The sequence below is a fragment of the Leptonychotes weddellii genome, chromosome 13 (genome assembly GCF_054177405.1).
Source record: "Leptonychotes weddellii isolate Sample4059 chromosome 13, ASM5417740v2, whole genome shotgun sequence".
Classification (NCBI taxonomy): Eukaryota; Metazoa; Chordata; class Mammalia; order Carnivora; family Phocidae; genus Leptonychotes; species Leptonychotes weddellii.
In genome coordinates, this window is record NC_138381.1 from 57,435,993 (window position 1) to 57,463,826 (window position 27,834).

At 52.1% G+C, this 27,834-nt stretch overlaps 1 protein-coding gene across 4 annotated transcripts in view; it reads right to left on the reverse strand.

Annotated features, from left to right (window-relative positions):
• Window positions 1-3,218: 3,218 nt before the first annotated feature.
• The window catches only part of KLHL22 (kelch like family member 22), a 36,207-nt gene continuing 11,591 nt past the window's right edge, over window positions 3,219-27,834 (reverse strand). For 3 of the 4 annotated variants that reach the window (XM_081801655.1, XM_081801654.1, XM_081801656.1), the window contains 5 exons: window positions 24,351-24,516; window positions 20,527-21,245; window positions 13,884-14,076; window positions 6,595-6,828; window positions 3,219-4,183 (listed from right to left, as the gene is read on the reverse strand). In XM_081801655.1, the coding sequence (XP_081657781.1) occupies window positions 3,818-4,183; window positions 6,595-6,828; window positions 13,884-14,076; window positions 20,527-21,245; window positions 24,351-24,516 (1,678 nt within the window). In that variant the 3' untranslated portion in view covers window positions 3,219-3,817. The other variant, XM_081801657.1, reaches the window with a different exon arrangement.

Consider the following 27,834-nt stretch of genomic DNA (forward strand, 5'->3'; position numbering starts at 1 on the left):
CCCCCCCGCGAAGCCCTTGTAGAGCTGGGCTGCGATGTTGGCTCCTCAGGCTCACTTCGGTGCAAAGCCTGCAGAGGACACCCGAACAGGATGCTTGAGGCCTATGGGTCGACTCGGTCTGCACCTGAGCCCTGGGCAAAGGGTGTCTCCGCGGAAGGTAGAATGGCCCAGCAGTGGGCTCTGATAGAGTGTGGAGGGAAATGCAGGTGGGGGCAAAGGCAGAGGGAGGAGGCAGGAGTACTCCAGGACTGAGAGACCCTGCAGTCCTCCTCCAGTGGTGAAGGGGGAGTTTGGGAGAGAAATTCTACTTAAGAAGGCTGTTGGATCACCAGAGGTGAAAGTTCAGAAGGTGGAGGCTTGGGGGCTCCTGCATTAGGAAGAGTGGGGTGAGAGCATAGAGCAGAGCAGGGGCCGTGGGGGAGGGGAGCAATGTGGAGAGAGGAACAGGGGACAGGGAGGAAGAGGAGCTCTGGGCCTTGGAAGCAGAGGAGTTGCCCATGCTCTGGGACACAGACCCAATCCCAGAGACCATGGAGAGGGGGAAAGGTGGGCAGGCCTGGGCATGGAAAACAAAGGGGGGCATCCAGGTCCCAGCAAAGATGAGCTTGTCTTTGGCAGACTTGGGAGTTGGTGGGAAGACCTGTGCAGGGAGAGGGCACCTGCCTTCTCTTGGTGAACAGGCTGCATACAGGCTCCCTGAGGAGGAGGGAGAGGTGGTGCCCTTCCTCAGTCAAGTGGAGGTGGTCAGAGTGGAAGGGGGGCTGAAGGAGGGGCTTGGGATAACAGCCACTGAAAGGCCCAAGGCTGTGGACATCACCAGGCTGGCTGGGCCAGAGGCCTATCCAGGGCAGGCTGGTGGAGGGAAGGAGCAGAATAGGGAACTTCGAAGGTTAAGGCCCTCCCTCAGCCATGCTGGTGCAGGAGGGAGGCCAGAGGCAGGCAACAGCTGGGCGGACTGGAAGGGGGAGTTGCACCCCTGAGATCACAAATGCAAACACTTCTTGGGGACAAGTAAACTTGTGGGCAGCTCCGCCTGGGCACGGCCCTGACCTCAGCGGTGCCCTCCCAGTGCCTGGGGCCCCTCCCAAAAGGCCCCCGTAGACTGCCAGCAAGAGGGGCCAACAGAGGTCCCGGCTTTAGAAGCACACACCCCAGGGCTTCGGGCATTCACCCCAGCTGGCCTGAGTTCATGGACAGGCACCTCAAACTCCCTTACCTTCTTTCCCTTCCTGGCTTGCCACCCCCAAATCCCCTCCTCTGTGAAGGGCACCAGCTGGATGATGCCCCCACTCCATGCCAACACCAGGACCTCACGAGTGTCTCAAATCTCTACCTACCCCATCAGCGTATCACCCAGAGCCGTCTTTCTAATGACATCTGGCTGCCCACCACACTCACAGGACTGTCCCCGGCCTCATCTCACTCAAGACCCACAGTAGTCCTCCATGTGTCCCATCATAGCCACCCCCAGTTGATGGCAAGTTCAGGGTTGAACACAGGGCCCATGTCTGTCCCAGCCACCGTCACATGCCGATCAGGAGACTGAGAAGTGAGAATGAATGACTGTCCGTATGGCTGGCCTGGTGCCAGGTGAATACCATGATGAGGAAGCTATGGGTTCACGGGCACCCACAGATGACTAACAACCACACAGACACCCCATGGGGGTCTGGAGCCTGGGCCGACTGGTTCCAGCCAGGATGGCTTCCCGGGGGTACTTGAGAGGGTGAGGATTTTGCAGGCGGAAATAAATAAATAAATAAGGTTTCACTGAGGTTTCAGCGGAAAGGGATGAGCACCGAGCTGAGTGAAGGCATGATGCAGGGCCTCTCTGAGAGCCTGCCAGGCTGCCTAGGTCCCGGGACAGGTGCTGAGAGGGGAAGCCATGAAGGCCTCCAAGCTGGACAGTGGCGGGACTCCTTTCAGGACCCGAGTCTACCCCACCCCCTGCTCCACAGGGCCTCACAAACCCTCTTCTCCACCACCACCACCCCCCCGGCCGGCAGAGCAGAGCTCTCTAACAAAGCTGTGGCCGCACCCTGAAGGCTCTGAGGGGGAGTGGGAGGGATGACTCCAGCAAGGCTGGGACACACTGGAGGGGGATGGACATCTCTGGTGCTCCTCCTTCTCAGGAACTCTGGGATCTGCAAGAACTGCGGCCCTGGCCCGCAAGGTAGTGGCGGAGACAGGAAATGCTGGCTCCCTACTGTGAACCCCTGAGCAGGGGAGAGGACACTGAAGAACGTGGCCACCCTGTCCCACTGGAAGTGACCCACTAGCGTCAACACTGGGATTGCCACCGGAGCTAGAAGTGCATGATGTCACGTTGGGGTTAGGGAGTGGGGACATATTTTTGCAGGGGTATGCGAGCCCCAAGAGACAGATAGGAAGATCATACACTGGCCCTAGGGGCAGGAAGCAACTCGCACTGGCCTCACACCAGAGCCCGAAGTCTTCAGGGTATCTGGACCCTACCCCCTTCCTCCCATCAAGCAGCACACACTGCCCCGTTGCCCTCCTCCATCCACGACAGAGTGCCAGTGGCCACAGGCTCTGGACAAGGCACTGGGGTACAGAAAGAAGACCCAGTTGTCCTCATGCTCTGCCCAGGAGACTTGGGAAGTCACAGATCATCTGCAGGTTGCTCCCTGCCCTTGGGGCTTTGCAAGAGCAGCAGCTGCGGCAGGAGGAGGGGTGTTCAGGTGGAAGCTCAGCTGTGCAGAAGCAAGGTAGGTGCTGGAAGCCCAGCCCACTTGCAGGTGGCCCCGAGAGGTTGCCACCCGCTGCACCAGCATGACCCTTGAGACGATGTGCTAAGAACTCAGCTGGTGACCCTCTAGGGAAGGCAGCGCCCCTTCCCACCCCTGCCACACTCAGATCCAGCAAGCAGGGGGGAGCCTTTGGTGACTGGGTCTCCCTCCCCAGGCATGGGGCTCACCGAGCTGGACTGAGGTTCAGAGAAGAGCACCTCACCGGAGAAGGTGCTCCAGCAGGCCAGGTGACCGCCTCTCGGCAGACCAGGGCGGGTTTCCAGGTCCCCCAGTAACAGCCTTGCTAGCTGGGGGTGTACTGTGCTTTTCCCTCGGATGAGGGCGCCTGGCCTGCCACTGCCACTCAGCAGCTCTGAGCCCGGAAGGCCACAGGCACCCACAGACGACAGCCTTGCACGGGCTGTGGACGGATGGTGAGGCTGCGGCCCCAGGAAAACAATCCACACCTTTTGTAAGATGATTTATTTCATTTATCAACAACATGGGGTCAGAAAAGCCCAGCTGTAGGGGATCTTTTATTACTAGAACCAGTCTCGGGCAACTCTATGTATCTCTATTCCTTTTCCGGGCCTTGGGAGCTTGCAATAGCTCAAGCCTCTGGATGCTGGGCAGGCGACGGGCTCGCTCCACCCTCTCCCTGCCCACGGAAGGGGGCGCAGTGTGCCTCGGCCCCCTCACCCATGGGGCCAGTCCCCAGGTCCCTTTGGAGAAGGGTGCCCTCTCAGCCCAGCAGGGAGGAGAACTAGGCACCGGGGAGTCCACGACAGCTGGTGTCACCATGCCCCGTCCAAACCGAGGAGGAGTGGGCCCGGTAAACTCCTCCAGAGAACCAGAGCCCTCCACAAGCATCCCCGCTGTAGGGTGATCACAGCCACGGATCTGCAGAGCCCCCCAAGCAGCCGCTGTAGGCTGGCGGGCAGGCGGCCGGGAAGGATGGGTGGCAGGAGCTGGCAAGCAGGCGGTGCCAGCAGGAGGGGGGCCGTCTGGGGGCCCCACTGCCCTCAGAGCTCCTGCCACCTCCCCTTCTGACACCGGGTGCCGGAGCCCTAGTCCTCGCTCGAGTTGTCAAACTCCTCCCAATCAGACACACTCATCACCTCGGAGGCGAAGTCCTGGTCGGCCTGGCTGCGGTCGGGGGTCCCACGAGGCGGCTCGAGGAGCAAGGAGCGGGGCAGGGTGAGCACGCAGGCTGCCAGGCCTGAGATGGAGTTGTCTAGCTGCGGCCCCTCCTCCCAGCAGTCCTTCTCCACGTCGTAGATGTGCACGTAGCCCGTGCGGCTGCCGCGGTTGTGCGAGCGGCCCCCCAGCACGTAGATCCTGGTGTCCAGCACAGCAATGCCAGGCTCACCGTGCCCGGCGGGGAGCGGGCAGACGGAGGACCACTGCCCAGACGTGCAGCTGAAGCAGGCCACCTGCAATGCCAAGGTCAGAGTAAAGCTGGGCACCTGCCGAGACGGGGCTGCCAGGCCGCCCTGGGCCAGCCGGGCAGGGCAGCACTCTTGGCCAGGCCCTGGATTCAGACCAAGGCTGAGGGACACAGCCAGGCTGTGTGTAAACCCAGCTCCCCTGGAGGAAGAGTCTGGTGCCAGCATTAAAATGGCCCGTCCACGGGCCAGGCCGACGCTCTGTCCTGCCTCCAGGGCCCTCAGCCTGCCTGTGGCCCCAGGTGTGTGGCACCTCCCCGTAGGCACACTAGCATGCTGTTCTTCTCTAAGGTCTGGGGTTCTCTCCCCTCCACAAAACTGAAACTGACCAAAGACACGGACCCCAGCTAATTCCCTCACAGCACCCAACGGCAGGAGGAAGTGCAGATAAAATGTGTAAATCGTTAACTTGCGGACTAGTGATGACCGTCAACATTCTCACGTCTCCAAAATTCCCCCGAGCAGTAAACAAACACATGGGAAAATGTTCCACCTCTTCGTAATCCAAGAAATGTAAAACAGGAGTTAAATTTGTCCCTGACAGCTAGCAGCCACCGGGGGAAGAAAAATCACAAGACCCAATGCTGATAAATGCATAATGAAGCCATTCGTCTGGGCGTTTGCCTGACGCTCCGGGAAAGCTGTTTGACAATATGTATTGAGAGCCACAAAAATCTTATCTTTTTGACTTAATAATCACCTTTGGTTCTCCATCTGTGGGAGGCAGAAAAATGACCCTCCAAAGAAGTCCATGCCCTAAATCTCTAAAACTTGTGTTACTTTACACAGCAAAAGGGACCCTGCAGACATGCTTCAGGGTACGGACCTCGAGGTGGGGAGGTTGTCCTGGGCTTGCCAGGTGGGCCCATCTAATTGCACAAGTCCTTGAAAGCAGAGGGGGAAAGTCTACCAGGAGGGAAGAGAAGACAGAAGGACAACCTGCTGTTGCTGGCTGAGGACGAAGCGGCCCCATGCCAGGGAATGCAGAGACCTCTAGAAGCCGAGAAGGACCTTTAGCCGACAGCCAGCAAAGAAACAGGGACCTTAGTTCTACACACGCAGGGAACTGAATTCTGATAACCTGTGTGAGCAAGAAGCCAGATTCTCCCCTAAGGCCCCAAAAAGGACAGATGCCCTGAGGACACCTGGATTTTAGCCCAGTGAGACCACACCAGACTTAAGGACCTACAAACTCTAAGAATACACTTATATTGTTTCAAGTTATTAAGCCGGTGGTGATTTGTCATGGCAGCAATAGGAGATCCAGGAGAGCCCAGGGGTTCTCACCACTCGGGGCCTGGCTGAGCCCCGCCCCAGAGTTTCCAATTCAGTGGGTCTGGGGCGGGACCTGAGAACCTGCATTTCTAACAAGTTCCCAGTGATGCAGATGCTGCTGGCCTGGGACCACACTTTGAGAAGCAGAGCTCTCACCTAAGAAAACAACCCAAAATACCCGAAACGCACTGCAGAGTAAATATTACCTATGTGACTTGGAATAGTCAAAACTTGGGCCAACCCAAATGACACACCAACGTGACAGAATTCTGCACGGCCACTGAGGTTGGCAGTGGCTATAGAAATCGAGTATGAAACTGGAAAACAGCCACAACAAACTTCAGCCAGAAGCAGACTGGAGTGCTCTTTACCTACAGTTAGGTGGAAACCACGCACAGGCAGGACTAAAACACAGTGGCACCGAGCGGGATGATGGGTGCTTTTCCTCAACCTTATCCATTATTCAAACAATCTGCAATGCGGTTATACTAACTTTATAATTAATGTTTTTAATAATCAAAACAAATGAAAGTACCCTGCCTGATACTGTAACGGTGGATACAGGTCATTGGTCCAAACCCAAAGAATGTACACCACCCCAGACCGAACCCTGATGTAAACTACCGGCTTGGGGTAAGAGCGTATCATGGTGGGTTCAAGGATCGTAACAAATGTCTCACTTTGGTGGGGGACGTTGATGGTGAGGGAGACCACGTGTGCAGGGATGGGGGTGTATGGCAAATCTCTGCACCTTCTGTTCAATTTTGCTGGGAACCTAAAACTGCTATAAAAAATAAAGCCTGTTTAATAAAAAGGCATACAGGGCGCCTGGGTGGCTCAGTTGGTTAAGCGACTGCCTTCGGCTCAGGTCATGATCCTGGAGTCCCGGGATCGAGTCCCGCATCGGGCTCCCTGCTCAGCAGGGAGTCTGCTTCTCCCTCTGATCCTCCCCCATCTCATGCTCTCTCTCTCTGTCTCATTCTCTCTCTCAAATAAATAAATAAAATCTAAAAAATAAAAATAAATAAAAAATAAAAAGGCATACATGCTGCAATTAATTTTTCATCCAAAACAACTGGAAGGGATGGGAAGAACACGTGCGTGGGCAGCCCAGCTCTGCTCACCTGGTGCACGTCCCTCCTGTAACCAGCGTCGTTGTTGCTGCCCCCGATCACGTACAGCTTGTCCAGGAGCGTGGCCATGCCATGCCAGGCCCGCCGCACGGGTCCATCAGCCAGGCTGTGCCAGGTGTTGCTGTCCGGGTCATAGCAGTGCGTCTCCTTTAGGTAGTCCTCCCCTCTGCGGCCACAGGTAATGTACATCTTCCCCTCCAGCGTGGCGCCCGCATGGGCATACACCTGCCACCAAGAGAAGCCAGGGGGCAAGAGAGCCGTGAGGGAAGGCAACCAGGGCCCTCACGGAGGCCGCTTATACCCCACAGTGGCACACCATCCCTCATGGGGTCCCCAACTTTCACCTCACATTCTGTGGAGAACACTCCCTGATTCGGTCCTAGTCATCCACCCTGACCTTACCCCAATAGGGGACGAGTCTACGGACCCAGAGGTGACTCTGGGATCTTTGTCTTTCCCTTGCCCCTAAACGAGACATCTGCATGGGGGGCTCAAAGCAATCAAAGCACAGACTTTAGAGCCAGTCACGGGAGGAGATAGCACTTCTGGGGATACCTGACCCATCCTCAGCGGCCTCCACCTCTCCCCCACTCCCAGTTACCAGCCAATCCTCCAGGCCTCCTGACCCCACTTGCAAAATCTGTTCACAAATAATATCTAACGATATGGTGAGGAGGAAAGTGAGATGCAAAATCAAACACAAAGAACAATGCCATTTTAGTGATGGTTATGTGTGGAGGAAGAAAACACACCACCCTGCTTTTGATTTCGGTCCTCAGACTTCTCCGTGCACCCTGGCAGGGGATCCCCTCCCTGCCCAGCCAGCTAGACCCCTCACACTGGTCCCTACTCTATGCTCATACTCACTTGCTCAAACCCCCGCCGAGCAAGGCCTTTACGCTGGGCCCATGGGCCCCAAGGCAGAGCACTGTGTGTTTTGGGGGTAGAGGAGCCCCATGGGGTGTGGAAGCTCCAGAGCTTGTTACAGAGCCAGCCACTGACCCTCAGGCTGTGTGGTAACACAGCAAAGGGCTGGAGAGGTGGACAGGGGACAGAGCAGTGGGCAGGACACAAACCAAGGGGTTGGGTCTTCTCTCATCAATGGTGGGGACCTGGGAAGGCTTTGGTGCTTGGATTTTGTTTTTTTTTTAAAGAATGTATTTATTTATGTATTTATTTATTTACTTGGGTTTTTTTAAAGAATTTATCTATCTATCCATCTATCTATTTATTTGACAGAGAGAGAGAGAGGGAGCATACAAGCAGAGGGAGAAGCAGGCTCCCCACTGAGCAAGGAGCCTGAAGCGGGACTTGATCCCAGGACCCCGGGATCATGACCTGAGCCAAAAGCAGACGCTTAACTGACTGAGCCATCCAGGCACCCCTTGGGTTTGTTTTTTTTTAATTAAACTTTTCATTTTTTTTTTTAAGATTTTATTTATTTATTTGAGAGAGAGAGAGAAAGAGAGCGCACAAGCAGGGGGAGTGGCAGGCAAAGGGAGAGGGAGAAGCAGGCTCCCGCTGATCAGGGAGCCCGATGCGGGGCTCGATCCCAGGCCTCTGGGATCATGACCTGAGCCGAAGGCAGTTGCTTAACCGACTGAGCCACCCAGGTGCCCTAAACTTTTCATTTTGAAGTAAGTGTAGATTCACACGTAGTTGTTAAGAAAATAATACAGACACCATGTACCCTTTACCCAGGCTCCTCAATGATAAGCTAGTATAACTCTAGCCCAATAACACAACCAGGATGCTGACGTTGACCCAGTCAACACAAGACACTTCTACCTCCAGTAGGATCCCTCCTGTTGCCGGTCTGTAATCATACCCACATCCCCCCTGCCCTGAACCCCCTCTTTAATCTGTTTCTCCATTTCTATAATTCTGTCATTTCAAGAGTGTTATATGAATGGAATCACGCAGCCTTTTAGAACAGGCTTTCTATGCTACCTCAGGTTCATCTAGACTGTTGCTTGTTTGTGTCCATAGTTTGTTCGTTTTTATTGCTGAGTAGAATTTCATGCTGCGTATCTGCTACAGTTTGCTTAGCCAGGCACCTGTTGAAGGACATCTGATTTGTTTCCAGTTTCTGGCTGTGACCAATAAACCACTATAAATGTTTGTGTACAGAGTTTTCATTTTTCTGGGATAAATGCCCAGGACTGCAACTGCTGAGTTGCATGGTTAGTTAGAAGTTAACTATTTAAAGACATTGTGAAAGGGGCACCTGGGTGGCTGTCAGTTAAGCGTCTGCCTTCACCTCGGGTCATGATCCCCGGGGTGCTGGGATCGAGCCCCGTGTTGGGCTCTCTGCTCACGGGGAGTCTGCTTCTCCCTCTCCTTCTGCCTGCCTCTCTGCCTACTTGTGCTCTCTTTCTCTGTCAAATAAATAAATAAAATCTTTAAAAATAAATAAAGGCATTATGAAATTCCTTCCCAGTGTAGCTGTACCATTTTACATTCCCATCAGCAACGTATGAGCAACTAAGCTTCTCTGCAGCCCCACCAGCACTGGCTGTTGGACTAGTTTTTATTTCAGCCACTCTGACAGGTGGTTTTTTCTCACTGTGGGTCTCATTTGCGCTTCCCTAATGACTAATGACGTTGAACATCTCATGTGCTTGTCTGCCATCTGATAACCCCCTGCCCCGTAGTTCTGATGAAGTCCCATTTATCGATTTTTCTTTTTATGGCTCATGCTTTGGGGGTCAAGTCTAAGTATTTGTTGCCCAGTCCTAGATCCCAAAGATTTTCTTCTACTTTTTTCCCCCTAAGTACTATATAGATTTACATTTTACAGCTAAGCTCATAAACCACTTTGAGTTAATTTTTGTATAAAGTATGAGACTTGGGTCAATGTTCATTTTCTTTGCTTAAGGATTCCAACTGCTCTCGTATAATTTGTTGAAAAGTTATCTTTTCTTCATTCAATTGCTTTTGCATCTTCATCAAAAATCAGATGGACATAGGGCGCCTGGGTGGCTCCGTTGTTAAGCATCTGCCTTTGGCTCAGGTCATGATCCCAGGGTCCTGGGATCAAGCCCTGCATCGGGCTCCCTGCTCGGCAGGAAGCCTGCTTCTCCCTCTCCCACTCCCCCCTGCTTGTGTTCCGTCTTTCGCTATGTCTCTCTCTGTCAAATAAATAAAGATTTTATTTATTTGAAGGAGAGTGAGATGCTTAACGGACTGTGCCACCCAGGCGCCCCTCCCCACTTTATTCCCTTACAAAATTGAGGTATTCTAGATCCTTTGCCCTTCCATGTAAATCTCAGAATAGTCTCATCTATATCTATAAAAATTGTTGCTAGAATTTTGATAGGAATTGAGTTAAACACCATCTATCAATTCGGGAAGAACTAACATCTTTATTATTTGAGTCTTCCAATCCATGTACATGGTATGTCTCCCCACTTATTTACATCTTCTTTTCTTTCATCAGCATTTTATAATTTTTAGCATATAAATTCCGTAAGTGTTAACTTTATACCTAAGTATTTCATTTTTTTGAGCAATTATAAATAGTATTTCCCATTTCAGTGTCCACATGTTCATTGCTAATATACAAAAACGCAATGGATTTTCGCAGATTTATCTTATATCCTACAATCTCACTGAACTCACTTATTAGTGCTAGGTTCTTTTTTTTTTTTTTTTTGGTACATTCCTTTAAGATTTTATCTATTTATTTACTTCAGAAAAAGAGAGTATGTGAGCAGGGGGAGGGGCAGAGGGAGAGAGAAAACCTCAAGCAGACTCTGTGCTGGGGCCCGACATGGGGTTAAGAGTTGGACACAACTGACTGAGCCACCCAGGTGCCCCGGTAGCTTCCTTTAGACTTTGCACAACTTATTCATCCTTAGGGTCAGTTTTATTTCTTCCTTTCAATCTGCATGCTTTATTTTCTTTTCTTGCCATGTTTCACTGGCCAGACCCTCCAGGACTATGATGAATAAGAGTGGTGAGAGCAGACATCCTTGCCCTGCTCCCCATCTTAGGAAAAACATTCAACTCAGTCTTTCACGATTAAACACAGTATTAGCAGTAGGATTTTTGTAGATGCTCTTCGTCAAGTTGAGGAAACTCTATTATTTTTTTAGTTTGATCATAAACGGATGCAAAATATTGTCAAATTCTTTTTCTGCTTTGACTGATATAATTGTGTGATTTTTAACATGGTGGATTATACACTGACTGAATTTCAAATATGGAACTAGCCTCCTATCTCTGTAATCAACTCCATTTGTCATGCATTTCTTTTATCAAGGGGGGATAATTCTATTTGCTAATATTTAATGAAGAATATTCATATGTAGATTTATGAGATTTGTCTTTTTTGGGGACACTCTTTGTCTGGTTTTGTTATCAAGTTAGTATTAACCTCATAAGATGAACTGGGAAGTATTCCCTCCTTTTTCCATATTTTCCGGAAAAAAACAATATGCAGAATTGGTGTTAACTTTTCTTTAAATGTTTAGTAGAACTTTTCAATAAAACTATCTAGGCCTGGACCTTTCTTCTTGGGAAGTTCAATTTCCTTAACAGGTAGAGGGCTATTCAAATTATCTATTTAGCTTTGAGTCAGTTGTGTTAGGTTGTATTTTTTTTTAAAGATTTCATTTATTTATTTGACAGAGAGAGACAGCAAGAGCGGAAACACAAGCAGGCGGAGTGGGAGAGGGAGAAGCAGGCTCCCTGCTGAGCAGGGAGCCTGATGTGGGGCTCGATCCCAGGACCCTGGGATCATGACCTGAGCCGAAGGCAGACGCTTAACGACTGAGCCACCCAGGCGCCCCTCTGGGGAGGTTTTTAAGTGAGAGAGTTGCCTGCAGAGATCCTTTTTCTCCTCTGGAACACAGGATGGCAGCACTTTGCCTGCTGCTGGGACAGGGAGTTCATGGTCTGTTGGGGGCATGTCAGCAACCAGTTCTTAATAGTGCCACACTGGTGGGACTCAGCATTACGTGGGTCCCTAAGAAACAGTTAAGAGAATGTGTCAAACGGATGAGGCTAACAGCCTTTTCCCTCAGTCATTTGCTATGTCTGACTGTGGGTTCTATGTTAGCAATGTGGGCTGCATACCTGCCTTCTCCAGGTCCTGGGGGCCCCCTCAGCTCACAGAAGAACCCCTCCCTGCTCTCTGGCAGATTTCCCATCTACCTCCCTGGCTGCCCCTCCACAAGCCTCTTATAGTCCCTACTCCTCTGAGCTGATCACAACTGTTCCCATGGCCAGCACACGATCATGTCCTGACAAAGCCTCTACATTTCTATCTCCTGGCTCACCAGTTCCCTGAGCTGGACTTTTAATGTCAAACTAACATTTCCCATTGGAATATTTATCATGTTCTATATGGAACCCTTCCTTTTCTTTTTCATTCCCAAACCCAATTGTCCTCTTGGTCAGCAGCTTAGCCATCCACCCAGGTGCTCAAACCTGGAACCTGGGCATCTTCCATGATCTACCCCCTTTCATTCTCTAACGTCTGATCCATCAGCAAGTCTGGTCCGTTTACCTCCAAACTATACCTCAAACCTGCCCATCTCTCTCCTTCCCCACAGCCTCTACCCTAAGCCAAGCCACCATCACCCCCACCTGGACCGCCCGATGGCTCAGGAGCTGCTCCTCTCTATCCTTGTCTCTTCACAATCCCTCCTCATGCCATCCCTCTTTCTCAGATGGGGAAGTCCCCCTCCTGGCCTGGGAGCTCCTTCTTCCCTCTCCCAGCAGCTGCTTCCTTTAGACCTTGGTCTAATCAACATCTCTTTCATATGGGCCTTCCCCAGTCTTTTCAGATTAGTCCTGCCAGAGCCCCCTCCCTGCACAATGGTGAGCTCAACCCTCTCAATTCCTTCATCAACTGAGCACAATTGGCAATTACTCTACTGATTTGTTTAGTGGTTAAGAGTGGTCTCTCTATTAGGCTGTGAACAACATGGTCTGGAGGGGAACTTTTCTCATCTTTTATCACCACTGGATTCCCAGGGCTTGGTATATGGTAGGTGCTTAATAAATAGTAGCTGAATAAATGAATGGTATGAAGGAAGGAAGGAACATTGATAGGGAGAACCTGGTTGAAGGCCGAGGCTGCCCCCCTGTGGCCACATCAGAGACCTGCAGCTTCCAAAGAAACAACCCCCACCACCGCCGCCCCCCGCCTGGAGCCCAACACCCCCCATTCCTACTCATTCTTTTCCAGGACAGAATTCAGGGGTCCATTAGATCTCAAGGACCCCCTGATCTTTCCCATGCAAAATCTCTTCCTTTCTGCAGATTGAGAGTAGGAAGTACTCCACCAGAGGTGCTTCCTTCCCCAGGGAAGCTGAGGAGCGAGGAGCAGGCCAGCTTTCCCTGCCTGGGAGGAACTACAGTGAGAACCCCTGGCCTCAGAGGCCTTGTGGGCCATGGAGAAAAGCTGGACCCATCAGGGAGACCTCAGCCCCGTGAGGTCAGAGACTACAGCCTTGGGAGGATTGGAGATGAGAGGAGATGCAGAAAGAGGTTCAGAAAGGCAGGAGCTCTTGTGGCAGAGCCTGGACAAGAGCCCCACGTGTGTCCCCATGCCATCCTCCGCTTCTACAGTGCCCAGGGATACCCCTGGATACACATGATCTTTAAAAACAAGCAAATAAATATGAAATACAACTTCTAAAGTGGTTTTTTTTGCTTTTCAAAGGCCCCACCCTCTGGGAGGCCCGTGCAGAAGTCTGAGGCTCCTGCACCCTCCCCTATCAGTGTCCCTCCTGTTTAACAACATCTTTGGACACATTTCAGCTCAGCTCAACTGTGCTGAGGGACAGACAAGGGGAAGGCTTCGGTCTACATTTGAACTGCAGGGTTAAAAGCAGCTTCCTGGGGGGGCACCTGGGTGGCTCAGTCAGTTGATCCTCCAACTCCTGGTTTCAGCTCAGGTCCTGATCTCGCAGTCATAGGATCGAGCCCCATGTCGGGCTCCACGATCAGGGAGTCTGCTTCAGATTCTCTCTCTCAAATAAATAAAATCTTTAAGAAAATAAAAAAATAAAAAATAAAGCAGCTTCCTGGGACTAAGGTGGCAAAACCAAGGTGGGGATGAAATTCTGGGGAACAGGATGTGGTGTACACTTGGTGAGGATCTCCCCCCGGGGGCTGGCCGAACCTCAGGGGTCCCCTGTCCCAATCACAGTGCAGCATCTTTGGAGGTACCCACTAGGCCTGCTTCCCTGGCTTGGCCATCCACTCTCTCTGCACACCCTGGAAGGAAAGTGGGCAGGAAAAGGCCCCTCTTGGCGAGGTTTCCTTACCTCCCTCTTGAGCGGAGCCACGTAAGCCCAGGAATTGGTGGTGGGATCGTAACACTCCACAGCATTCAGATCATTATGGTAGTCGCGCCCCGCCACCGCATAGATGTACCTGCCCACAACACACACACATAGGTCCGCGTGCTCCTGCTGCAGGGACTGGATCTGGAACCAGCGGTTGTGCCTTGGGTCATACCTTTTGAGGGAACATGAGGGCAGTGTATCACTGAGTGGCCAGAAAGCCTGGCTAGCAGGCCCATACCTCCTGTTCCACCGCTGTACCCTGATCCACTCCCCCACCCAGCTGCCCTGACACACCAGCACATGCCTACCCACAACCACACCAGCAGGCTGCTACCTGCCTGAACATGGGTGTGTCCCCAGCACAGAGCCTGGAAGGCATGGCCAGGAGCCCCTTGGGTTTCTGCCCACAATGCCAATACGTTCTGGGCGTAATCTCATGGGGAGGGTTTCTAGCCCACCCATCTGTCCACCCCAAGCTGCCCCATGGCTGTTCCTACAGCCGTCTCCATCTCACCTATCCAGATCTATGGTCCACACGGCCCTGTCCCCATTCAGGAATGCCCAATTATGGCCCCACCCGTGGACAGACACAACAGCCTCCCAGCCTCCAGTCAATGCCAACACTCCTTCTGGGGTGATCTGCCAGGCTCCTGTCACAGCCCACCCCTCCATCAATTCATGCTCCTCTCCTAAGCTGCCTGTTGCCAGCTGGTGGAGTGAGAATGAACTGCCATGCTGGGCTGACTACAGCAGGCCCGCGCGGCCAGAGGAGCAATGCTGTGCTGAGGGGCTTCCCAGGAGAACAGTTAGAGGAGGCCAGGGAAGCTGACCACTGCCTAGCTTCTCCTGAGCTCCTGCCGAGCCCCAGCGCTGCAAAGCTTCCTCTCCCGACACCCCTTTCCTGGGAGACACAGCTGTCCCCAAGCCTGCCTTCTTTCTCCATCAACCTTTTAAAAACGTCATATCCCCAAGCAGCAGCTTCATTCTGAGCTCCTTTGTGCAACTACCCCCTCCCATGGCCCTGAGGCTGCTCTGCCCCTCATCTGCCTTTGAAGGCCTTCACATGCTCTACCCATGCGATCTCAGCCATCCCAGGAGACCAACTATCACCCCTCACTTCCTCTGGCATGTCGGACCCACGTGGCAAAGGCCTCCTAGCCATCTCCAGCTGGCTGCTCACCCGTCCTGAACGGAACCCCGCGCTCCCTCTGCTCACCCAATCCCACACTCACCCGCAAGCCCAAGCTCATACCAAAATCCTCACTTAGCCTAGCAGCCTTGGCCCTTCACAGGCCAGTCCACACCTACCTTGCCAGCACTCAGCACTGCCCTACTCCATGGCCCGGGCCCGGCACTCTGCGGGACATGCAAGCAGGTATGCTATTTGGGTGAATACAGAGGATTACAGAGCCTTGAGTGACCAGGACGCCGTGAGCCCGAGCCCCACATCTGGCCCCTTCCCCGGACATCCACTCAGGTACCAGCATCGGAGTGCCTGCTCCTGAAGCCTCCTTGCCCAACAGCTCGTGCATAATTATAGTCGCTTTCAGATAAGTGGTTTTTATTTCTCCACAGGAAGACCAACTCCAAGGGGATAAGCTGAACTGCAACTGGCTCATAGAGAAGGAACAGAGTTTTCTTTGGTCAGTGCCATATACAGGTCGGTGAAGACACAGGTTTCATCCCTTGCCCCCCGAGGACAGGTTAGGCGTGCTCTGCAGCTGCTCCTTCCTGCCTACACCTTTTGGCCAGTTCTTCCCTGCCAGCCAGGAAGGACAGGAAACAGGATGCCTCAGGGGCTGGGGCTAACAAGAGAGCAAGAACATGCACACAGGTCACAGACACTTGGGTTTGAGAGCTGGTCTGCCCCTGGACAGCCAGGTGCGTGCAGGCATTGCTTCTCCTCTCTCCGGCATTCACCCAGCTTCCGCGCCTGCCCGAGGGGAGGATGCCGCCTGCCTACAAGAGCTATCACAAGGGCTCAGAAAGGACAATGCACACGAAAAGGGTCCTTGTCAAACTGGAAGGGAGTTCATAAAGGACTGGTTCGGGTCTGTATTCCTAGACCTCACTGTAGCTCAGGGCAGATCACGCACTGTCTGCTCGATGAATTAAACACAGATTACCAGCAGTGAAATCATTCAGTCACTGCAAATATTCGCTGGCCACCCGACGTGGATCAGGCATAGTGCTCCGTGCAGGGAATCCCAAGGGAAACTCCACACAAGCACCCGTCTTTCCCCTGTAGAGGTACAGAGAGGGTGATCTATCCAGAAGTCATGGTCTACTGTGCAGCAGGGGCTGGGACAGTAGAGCTCTCTCACAGAGACCAGGAAGGGCCTGGCATTTAAGAACTCAATGACCAGGGGCACAGCCAGTTGAAGGTTTAGCTGGGGACAGGCAGCCCTGGCCAGTCCAGGGGCTCAGCCCTCACAGAGGCCCTGCCAACTGACTGGGATGGGCTCTTCCCACTGCCTCTCCTGTGCATGACTCTCATTCATGTACATGTCGCCCTCACCCCATTTCTGGTCAAGTGCAAGTCAGCATCTTCCACCAGAGCGAGACAAGCCCCACCAGATGCTTCCGCTTGCTTCCTTCTGGTCTCCTGCCCTCACGGCTTCCTCGAATGCATTCATATGGATTTGTGGTTTCAGATTTAACACCCGCGTGCACACACACATACATACTACACATACACATCCCATACATCAATATTTTAGACGCAACCACAGTTGCACTAACTTCTTATCTCCCCACTGTGTCCTGTATACCACTTTTTCCTCTTTATTGGATTGATTTTCTACTTTGTTGGAATAAATCCTAAGGATATAAACAGTTTTAGTCACTTTAAGGCAGATTTTTGGATCGTCCTACTGCAAACTCAGAAGTGCAAGCTAGAGTTAATACAAAATGCTCTGGGGTCTTTGTTAAATTGAGCAGACCGTTTTTCTTCTGTGTTTCCACAGCTTAAGCATTCTCATAACTATTAATGAAGTCCATTACAATCAAAGAAATTTTTAAAATATATTTTGAAATATGAACAACCATGGAAATGCCTAAGGGAGAAAACAAGTTGCTATTCTAAGTAGGGTCCAATAGGCCATGGGCGAGGCGGGCAGTCAGTACAGGTCCCCCTATATGAAAGTAGGCTATTCCTTGGAAACCTTTCAAAAGCTGAAGTGGCATAAAACAAAGCAAATACAATTAATTCACATGGGAAAAAATTTGAGCATTCCCAGACCCAAAAAATAACCGTTCTCAGGGCTTTTCTGATACCTCGGGTCACACCTTGCTAACGATGCACAAAATAAATGGAGATAAAGCACGGATGCTCAGAGAGTTCGAAGCTCTGGCCGCTTGTAGTTCCTAGGGAGGGCGCCTGGAGGTGCCACTCTCGCTCAGGGTGCATGTTGCCTCTATTAATGCTCGCTGCAACACCAACACTGAACACTATCTTCGCTTTTAATCTTCTTTTCGTAAAAGCGAAAATCCTCTTCGGAATTCTACTGGTTAGCGAAAACAGGTACTAATGTAGATCTTTCACAAAAGCAAAGTGGAGTAACGTAGACTTTGTAAGCGGGGTTGGGGGAGTACAAATACAATTTGCTAAGACAGCTAACTTCTTATGTGCAGTTCCTGTTGTACCAATGCTCTGATATAACCTGAGAAGTCTCCAACACCCCAAATGCAAACCCTAACTGCAAATTTTGTCTTCTTGTATTCTGAGAGTCTGTAGATCCTAAGGCTCATAAACTAAGGATGGGGAGAAGGAAGAGAACCAAACTCTTAGACCATTCAAATTAAGATCCATCTGGCAGTTTTAAAAGTCTATGAGATTAATGGAACTCCCCACCCTGTAGAGATGACAGACCCCGGGGTCCTCCCACCACCTAGGCAGACACTGCACCCCAACCCCTTCGCAGTGCCTCCCTTGCCAGGCAGGTCTCACACACCCCACCTGCCACAATGACCCAACCTTGTCACTGGAGTTTGAGGCTGTGGTTATCAAACATCGGTGCAGATACTAGCATTCTCCAGAGTTTGGCTTGGGACTCACAGCACGTGTTCACCAATGGGAAATTTAGACCAGTCTTGAGTGAAACTGACAGCAAGGCAATAAAAGGGCGGACTGAGGGCAGGCAGTGCCCACCCCCCCCGGCCTCGTGGGAAAGCCCCACCGCCTCCCTGTGGGCACACAACCACCCCACTGTATGCTAAGGGCTAGTGACCACAACACCCTGGAGAGGCCTGGTTTGCACGTCTGTGGGTTGCTCTCAGCAGGGAGGTCTGGCCTTGGCCCTCCAACAGGGGAATAGGCCCCTAAAAAAGCAGCTTTGAGGCTTTTCAAGGGAAGGCTGAACCTGGTGCTGCCACACCCACTGTGGAGGATATTTGGGTTAGGGAGAAAATGAACACATTGTTTCTTCCTTTCTGAACGCAGCCTGTCCTGTGTTTAACTGTACTTGAGCTGCCAAGCTTTGGGTCTCTTCAGTTTAACAGAGGTGATTGCTTCCTGGGGCCCAGAAAGCAGAAGTGGCTGGAGCCCTCTCCTCATGCTCACTTCCGTGAGGCATGGCCAGGCCAGACCCCACCCCCCACCCCCGAGGATGGAAACATGAACATGAACTTGGTTGGTACCTAATTCACAGCCATGGAAGCAGTTGGCAATCTCTCTCTCTTTGCAGTACCAGCTTTCTTTCAGCTTGCAGAAGATGGAGACTTCCCACATACATCAAATCCCATGAAATCAAACTGAAGTATGGTGGAGGGGCCCTGGACACCTAATGGTAGCTGAGGCTGTGGGGATCTACTCTGATTCCTTCGTTCTGTCCCCAAAAATAAATTTGTGGGATCACAGCTCAATAGACTGACAGAACTAGAAGCATCCTACAGACCAGGACAGTCCACAAAACCCCCTCTTTTGGGTTCCTGGAGTCAATTCTGATGTATGTGTTGGGGCGGGGGGGGGCATGACATTTTCTCCACACCAATAAGCAATTCCCTGGACACTAATTAAGTGTCCTACAATTCAACTCAATCCCAACACTATCTACCTGGAGGTAGCATCAGATCCCACGGGGTGAGGGCTCACTCTACAAGATGGTATGGCCACCCTACCTGTCCCCATTTCAGACACTAGTCACAAGCCCAGGCTGTTATCTATGCTTCTGACCTATGGGCTACTAACAGAAGGTTCCAATGACCCCCTCCAGCTCAGAATGCCAATCACAAGCACCAGGTTGTGCCTCTGACCAACTGGCTATAAATCAGAGGTTCCCAGGACCCCCTTCCTTGGGTTTCATTAATCTGCTAGAGCAGCTCACAGAACTCAGAGAAACATTACACTTACTAGATTACCCATGTATTATAAAAAGATATATATCAGGAACAGCCAGAGAGGAAGAGATGCACAGAGCAAGGTCTGGGGAAAGGGCAGGGAGCTTCCATGCCACCCCAGGTAGGTGTGCCACTCTCCCGGCACCCCCAACTACTGGGTGGTCGCCAACCCCGAAGCTCTCCCAACCCCCTCCTTTATGTAGGCTTCACTACATAGGCACAGTTAATTAAATCACTGGCCAATGGCAACTGATTCAACCACAGGCCCGTCTCCTCTCCCCAAGGTCGGAGGGCGCGACTAAAATTCCAACCCTCTAAATGGCAGGGTTGGTTCTCCCGGTGACCAGCAACCCCTCACATTCACGGGCTTCCAGAGTCACAGAGTTGGAAGCTCTGGCCGCTTGATGCTGAAATGCTGGGTGTAGTTCCTAGGGAGGGCGCTTGGGGGCGCCACTCTGGCATTAACTCGTTAACATAACAAAAGACAAAATCAGTGCCCTCCTCTTAGGTAATTCCAAGGGTTTTAGAAGCTATGAACCAGGAACTGTGTATAAAGACCTAACCTATAGAAAAAACATATATAGTACATCACAATAACCCTCCTGCTCTTGGAAAACTGCCTGCTCAGAAGACCTCGGGGGACCCCATGCCCACCAACATCACTGACGCCAGGGCAGGCAGGGGTAATGAAATCTGGCATGAAGCTCGGCGATGCCCATTGGCTTTTTGGGTCCCCTGGGCTGAGGACTGTACACTACAAAAGAGGGAGGGAGGACAGGAAGCCATCCTCCACCAGGGGCTTGTGGTAAAGAGAGCAGAGCACAGCTGATGGGCAAAGGGACCCTGGGATGAGACACGTCAAAGCTGGAGAGGGCAAGATGGAAGGAGCAGCTGCCCTGCCCAGTGCTCCTGGCAACTCGGTCCGCTCCTTCCGAGGCCGATCCCTGTGCCCAGCCAGTCTAAGTGCACAGTCATTCACAACCTAGCCCCTCACCCACAAGATAGTGGGGTGTGTGACCCATGGTGAGTGGGTCTGAGAAGAGGACAAGAGCGAAAACAAGCATGCCCAGTCCCCTCTTCCTTGCCTCATGGTGGCCCGCACTCTCCAAATTAGCCTGGACTTTACTCCATAAGACAGGTGTACCCCGACAAGCCACAAGATTAATTTAAAAGGCTAGTGCCTCAGCCCTTGCAGAACCCACTCCACAAGCAGCCTCTTGAGCCTGTAACTCCCACACCACAGCATCAGCCACAGACGAAGTCTCAGCCCAGCACCCTCGCCTACCTCCAGCACCGGGACTCGGCGCGGAAGCCCTGGACATTGTTGTCCCCTCCGATCAGGTACACAAAGTTGTTGAGCACCGCGATGCCCTGGTTGGACATGCGGGGGGCCAGGGAGGCGGTGAAGTGCTTCCACTCTCCCAGTAGGGGGTTCAGGTACTTGGCCTGGTCACTGAGGACAGTGGACGGCGTGGAGTGAATGCCCCCAAAGCCCACGACGCACTGGAAGTCCGACCGCAGCTCTGTGTGAGGGCCCTGCAAGCTGGGCTGCAGGCTCTCATTGCGGTGGTACATGAGGGCGCTGGCCACCGTGTCCCTCAGCGGACTGGGGTCCAGCTTATCGTGCAGCCGCTGGAGGACCTCAGCTTCCATCAGGGGAAAACGCACTGTCTCCAGGAGCTTGGGGGGCTCGTGCAGTGAGATCTGGTCGGCCTGCACCTGCTCCAGGGTGTAATGGTAGAGCAGGGCGCCCTCATACACCTCGGTCTCGCAGGAGACCTCCAGGCGGTTGCTGCTGAGGAGGGAGTAGACCTTCTCCAGGGGAAGCTGGCGGTACTTGTCAGTCCGCGAGAAGGCCACAAAGTTTTTGAGGATGTAGGTGTCCAGCTGCTCGGTCAGACGGCTCAAGTCAAACAGCTCCGCCAGCCGGTAGACATCAAGGATGTTCTCTTCGTCCACCCAGGACATGAGGAAATCACAGCAGAAATGGATGATTTCTGGGATCTGTGAAGAGAACAAGCCCCATTCAAGCCCGGGCTGGGAACGGTGTCTGGGCGAGGGAGACAAAGGATAAAAGCCGTGGGCTACAGCTGGCCTCCCTCCGCTCCCCCCAACCTTTCCTGAAGTGGAGGCGTGGCAGAGCTGTTCTCCCCCAACTCTAGAGGCGACTGGGGCTCACTGCAGACTGACTGGGTTTAAATCCAGGCTTGGAGGAGATCTGTGGCACGTTCTTAACTGCTCTGAGCCTCGGTCTCCTCCTCTATAAGCGGAGAGGAATAAACTGAAAATGAGACCGCACCCAGGAACTATCTGGCACAGAGAGGACACCTTCAGATCAAAAGTAGCGAATCTCCAGAGAATCAGGAAGCAGCACAGTGCCCACCACATCAGCCACCCCTGCTCTGGAAGGTACCTGGGATCCCAGGCTCTCTCTAAGATATTTAGCTGTCTTCTCCCCACCCCCCGCCCGCCCCCCCAGCTGCAGGCTCAGCCAAAGCTGCAGCCCCAGGGAACCCGTCCCCTACCCCAGGAGCAGGGCCCTGAACCCCCCATGAGCTAAGAACTGTCAGCAGGGCGTTTCGGATGCTCACCCAACACCCTTCAGGGGAACTCCGCTCAGTTCTTAAAAGGCTGGAAGCCATCCTGCCTGGGCAGAGCCCTACAGGATTCTAGCTAGCACAGGGGTCCCAGGTGGCCGACACCTGCCCTTTTCCAATCACGCAGAACTGGTGGGTTGAAAGGTGGGTAAGAAGAACAGTGCTAAGGTAGGAGCTGAGAAGTGAGCCCCAGGCTCAGAGGCTATCACATGATTAGACAATCAGAGCATGGCAGGGTGAAGGAGATAGAGAGGAGGGCTCTAGAGAAAGCTGCCCAGGCATTGCTAAGTTGTTTAGGAAAACAGGATTTTGAAATTGCTCTAAAAATGGGAATACCTCACTCATCATCAAATACCTCACTCATCATCAACAAATTAACCAGTACACATAGAGTAATTCTGCTGGTATGTGAAGCTTATTAATAAATGTTTAAAATCTTTTTATCTTTATTTTTTTCTCATTCCAAAGATACTCTGTGCTTGCCAGGTCATTAGCTAAGGGCTGAATGGAAACAGGCAAAGTGCCAGGCATGTGTCTGCCCCAGATGGAACGTCCCTATAGGGCTCTGTTAGGTCCTGAAAGTCTTCACTCAACTACCTGTTTTCTCCCTTGGCAGGCACTTCTGCTTTGCCTCTTCTTCCTAAAATACTACTTCTGATCTGTCGTGGGCCAGGAAACTGAGGACCTGGTTCTGGGGAGGAAGTGAGAGCAAACAGCCCTCAGTGGGCAGGAGAAGCAGCTCCTGAAAAACCCAGGGACAGTGTCACCCTCTCCTTCCCATCCTCATTGTCACAGCAGGGGGCCCTCTGCTAGGGAAGCTCACAGAGGAATCACCCCAGGCCTGCCCAGTGCAGGAGCCCCATGAGAGGCTCAGAGAAAGGAACCCTTGCCGGGGGTTACCCTGTGGTGACAGTCTTGCTGGGATTCAGATCCAGGTCTCTGGGAACACCAGGAATAGTCTGATCCTGAACTAGTGCAAGGCACAGCACATGGGGAGCATGTGGTCACTGGCTACATGAACAAACATGACCCTGGTGCCTATGGACTTGGAACTGTTAAACCAAGTAAAACTTGCTTTAAAAACAACATTGCGGGGGGGGCGCCTGGGTGGCTCAGGTCATGATCCCAGGGTCCTGGGATGGAGCCCCACATCTGGCTCCCTGCTCAGCGGGGAGCCTGCTTCTCCCTCTCCCTCTGCCTGCCACTCTCCCTGCTTCTGCTCTGTCAGATAAATAAATAAAATCTTTAAAAAAAAAAAAACATTGCAGAGAGGCTGGGTGGCTCACTTGTTAAGCGTCTGCCTTTGGCTCAGGTCATGATCCGGGGGTCCTGGAATCGAGTCCCACATCGGGCTCCCCCTGCTCAGCGGGGAGCCTGCTTCTCCCTCTGCCTCTGCCTCTGCCTCTGCCTGCCACTCCCCCTGCTTGTGCTCGCTCTATCTCTCTTGCTCTCTCTGTCAAATAAATAAATAAATAAAATCTTAAAAAAAAAAAAATTTGCATAGAAGCCCACTATGTTAAAAATAAAACCCCAAAAAGCTGGGCTGCTCGAGGTAAAGCAGGGGTTCCCCATCCCGTGCTGCCCCCACAATGGCCTCAGAAGCGCTAAAGTACTCAGGAGCACTGGCTCAACTCCATCTACTCATTGCATATGGTGAGCCATGGTCAAACCAACCCAACAAGCACAAGCCAAGGGTCTCCCCCCACCACCCATCTGAGAGGGACACCGCAGGGCATTCCTGGGGCCCTGCCACACAGTGTGGGGCCTCCAGACACCCCTGAACAGGTTGGCTTTCCTGACTTTTTTCTGATGGCCCCAAACGTGTTCTGACCTGAGAAAAGGTCAGGATAATGAATTCAGCATAGCATTTCATTTTCACTTTCAACAAATGTAAGATGAGACGTCTCTTCAGCCAGATGAGACCATCTGACAACGGCTCCTGAAAGCAAAGGCACGTGCAGGCCCAGCCCTTGCGTGACCGCACCAACGCCCCCGAGGTAACACAGCCTTCCAAAACGTAAGTCACGCTGTCAAAGCCTCAGAAAACTTTCTGAGCTCTGTAGGAAAACAAGTATTCAAAATTCAATGACAAAAAGGAAAGTAGTTTTGAAGAGACTGGCGAGACCGAGTGGGGTGGATGAGCAGAAAAGGCCTGGGCAACTCGGGGAGCAGCTCAGCTTCATCAGGGCACGTGGGGCATCACACACCTGCCCCGGGGTTGGCCCACGTGTTGACATGTGGGATCTTCTCCGGGGCGGGGAGACCCGGGCAGAAAGAAAGGAACCAGCAGAAGAGCGGAGGGCAAAGGGGCCTGGAGGCGTTTGGAGCTGCTCTGGTTCGGCGCCTAGGGCTGGCGGAGCCGTGCACCACCCGAGAGCTTCTGCCCTACCTGCAGTCTCCTTTGCTGCCTGGTATCCTCGTCTGCTGACGCCCCTCACGCCACTGCCCGGCAGACACCTGGGGATCACCCCCTGGGTTTGGGTCTGCCTTGCTGGAGCGAGGGCAGCCTCACCTGCAGCTGGCAGGCGGCAACCAGCGTCTCCTGGACGTTGCTCAGGCTGAGCTCCAACTCAGAGGTATAAATGAAATGCAGGATTTGGCACATGGCATTGTAGGACACGCCGTGGATCAGGACCTCTTCCTGCTCCATCTCCTTCAATCCCCCAGCAAACATTCCTCTGCAAAGTAAACACATGAAACAGCATTGTCACATCAATCTATATCAATCGTAGGGGCGCCTGGGTGGCTCAGTCGGTTAAGCATCCAACTCTTGATCTCAGCTCCGGTCTTGATCTCAGCATCATGAGTTCAAGCCCCATGATGAGCAAATCTGTATCAATAAGGGCACCAGCCCGGGCCGCAGAGAATGAGAGGGAGCAGGGGACAGGCTGAGCCAGCAGTGATGCGCAACAGAACACTGGTTCGCTCCGTACTCTGAGCATGGAGTCTTGCCACGGAAGGTGCCCACCAGCTCCAGAGCAAGTTTGGAAAGCCATCCTAGAAATCACTGTCTGCGTTTCACGTGCTGCAGGGTGTTGCCCCTGAGCCTCTTGGGAGCCAGGGACAAAGTCCGGCTTGCTTTCTGCTGCACCCACAATACACTTCCTGGACCACAGCAGCAGCCCAGAGCATGCCATGAATGAATGGAAGAATGAATAAATGGGAAGTCACAAAAGTCATCCCATTCAAAATACACTGAGCACCTAACTAAATGCCAAGTACCATTTAAAGTCAGAGGATTAACAGTCAAGTAAAGTGATTAAGACTCCTACTTACAAGGAGTTTGATGCTAGGGAGGAGAGCAAGTAAAGAACAAGGTATTTCTGAGTGAGGAAATGCTAGAAAGAAGCACAACAGGGCATCTGACCTAGGAGAGGCGGAGCAGGGGGAGTGATGAGGAGCAGGGACAGGCTGAGACAGAGCTGGGTAGGCCCTCACCAGCCAGTGCATGGCATTCCAGGTGGAGGAGACAGGAGCTCAAGTCCTGGGGCAGGGATGAGTTCGGTACACAAGGCAGCCAGGCCATTGCAAAGAGGAAGTGAGCAGGTGAAACAGGGCCAGATCCTGCTTCCTCCAGGTCAAGACTGAGTCAGGATTGAAATCCAAGCATAATGAAGCACTGTCTGTCGGGGAATTTTATACAGGAGGGTGATGTGAGCAGACTTTTCAGGCAAGAGGGTTCCTGCAGGCCTGGGGAAGGCCCGGTGGCAGAGAGAACATGCTGAAGGACAGAATCTAGGAGAGCCCTGGAGGAACCAGGGCCCTTGGCTGGGTTAGCTGGGCTGACAGGGACTTGGGAGGAATGGGGTCAGAGAGTGAGGTCAGAGTCACCATCACTGAGATGCCCCTGAGGCTGGTTAATGAGGCTGGTGGTCAGGGGAGACAGCAGGGCTCAATATGACAGCCACACACAGAGTAGCTATTTTCACATTTTGTTTATTTTTCAACTAGGTAATATATATAGCAGTACAAGACTTAAAATTTACAACAGGGTGAAAGTTTCCCTCTGGCCCTCCCTCCTCTGCTCTGCTCCAGGCCACCTGTTCGCTTCCCAGGGCAGAGCTACACCCAAAGGCAGTCCACGTACCTTACACTCTACATTTTGACTTAACAATGCATCTTGGAAATGGCTCCTTACTGGTATACGTAGGGCTGCCCCTCTTCCGGTAAAGGCTATCATGGTTGATTTAACCTGTGGCTGCAATACACCTGGGTTACTTTTTTTTTTTTTCCTTAGAGAGAGAGGGAGGGAGGGAGAATCCTAAGCAGGCTCCACGCTCAGGACAGAGCCTGACGTGGGGCTCAATCTCATGACCCCGAGATCCAACTGAGATCTAACTGAGCCAGCCAGGCACCCTTTAAAGTGCCATTTCTATATTCTTTTTTGAACAGTCCAGATTCTCTGTCCAATTTCTATTAGACTCTGTCTTGTCAATTCGACAAAATCTGCTCTTTTTCGAATGAGTTGAAATTTTTTTTTTCTATCTCAAATCTTTTGATTTTATGATGCCTTTTGCCATGCAGAAGTTTGTCTATTTTGATTGCAGATTTCTCATTTTCTTTTTTGCCTATGAGTTTTATGCCAGACCTGGAAAGGCTTTTCCCTCTGAGGTAACATTAAAAAACATTTCCCCGGGGCGTCTGGGCGGCTCAGTTGGTTAAGAATCGGACTCTCGGGTTTTGGCTCAGTCATCATCTCGGGGTTGTAAGATCAAGCCCCGTGTCACGCTCCGTGCTGAGCGTGAAGCCTGCTTAGGAGGTCTCTCTCTCCCTTTCCCTCTGCCCCTCGCGCCACCCATCCCCCCCCAACTTGCATGGATGTGTGCACTCTCTCAAATAAAAAAAGTAAATCTTTAAAACAAAATTTCCCCATGCTATCCTCTATAGTTTTTTTAATTGTTGATTGGGGCATCTGGCTGGCTCAGTTGGTAGAGCATGCGACTCTTGATCTCAAGAGTCCTGAGTTCAAGCCGCACATTGGGCGTGGAGCCTACTTAAAAAAAAGAAAAATTGCTGATCCACTTGAGGTGCAACTCTCTTTGGTCATCCTGAATCCAGGTTCATACAACACCAGCCGCCTCCACCATGCGCCCTCCACCAAGTTTGCCCCAATGAGATCAAAGTCTTACTTACACCTGAGGTCCAATGGTGGGGAAGTCAGTGCCATGTCTGCCCTGGCCCCCAAGATTGGCCCTGGGACTGTTTTCAAAAAAGGTTAGTGATGACATTACCAAGGCAACCAGTGATTGGAAGGGTCTGAGGATTACAGTGAAACTGACCATTCAGAACAGGCAAGCCCCAGGATGTCTGGGTGGCTCAGTTGGTTAAGCACCCAGGTCTTGATCTGAGGGTTGTGCGTTCGAGCCCCAGGCTGAGCTTGGAACCTACTTAAAATTTAAAATAAACAAACAAACGGGCACCTTGGGTGGCTCAGTCATTAAGCGTCTGCCTTCAGCTCCAGTCATGATCCTGGGGTCCTGGGATCGAGCCCCGCATCAGGCTCCCTGCTCAGCGGGAAGCCTGCTTCTCCCTCTCCCACTCCCCCTGCTTGTGTTCCCTCTCTCGCTATGTCTCTCTCTGTCAAATAAATAAAATCTAAAAATAAAAAATAAATAAAGTAAAATAAACAAACACACACACACAGAACAGACAGGCCTAGAGTGAAGTGGTCACACCTTTTGCCTCTGCCCTGATTATCAAACCCCTCAAGGAGCCTCCAAGACACAGAAAGAAGCAGAAAAACATTAAGCAGAGTGAAACCATCACTTTTGATGAGAGTATCAACACTGCCTGACAGATGCGGCAGCTTTCTTTAGCCAGAGAACTCACTCTCTGGAACCATTCAAGAGATCCTGGGGACTGCCCAGGCTGTGGCTTGTAATGCTAATGGCTGCCACTCTCATGACATCATAGGTGACAGCAACAGTGGTGTAGCGGAATGCCCAGCTAGTTAAGAACTACAAAGGAGGGGCACCTGGGTGGCTCAGTCGTTAAGC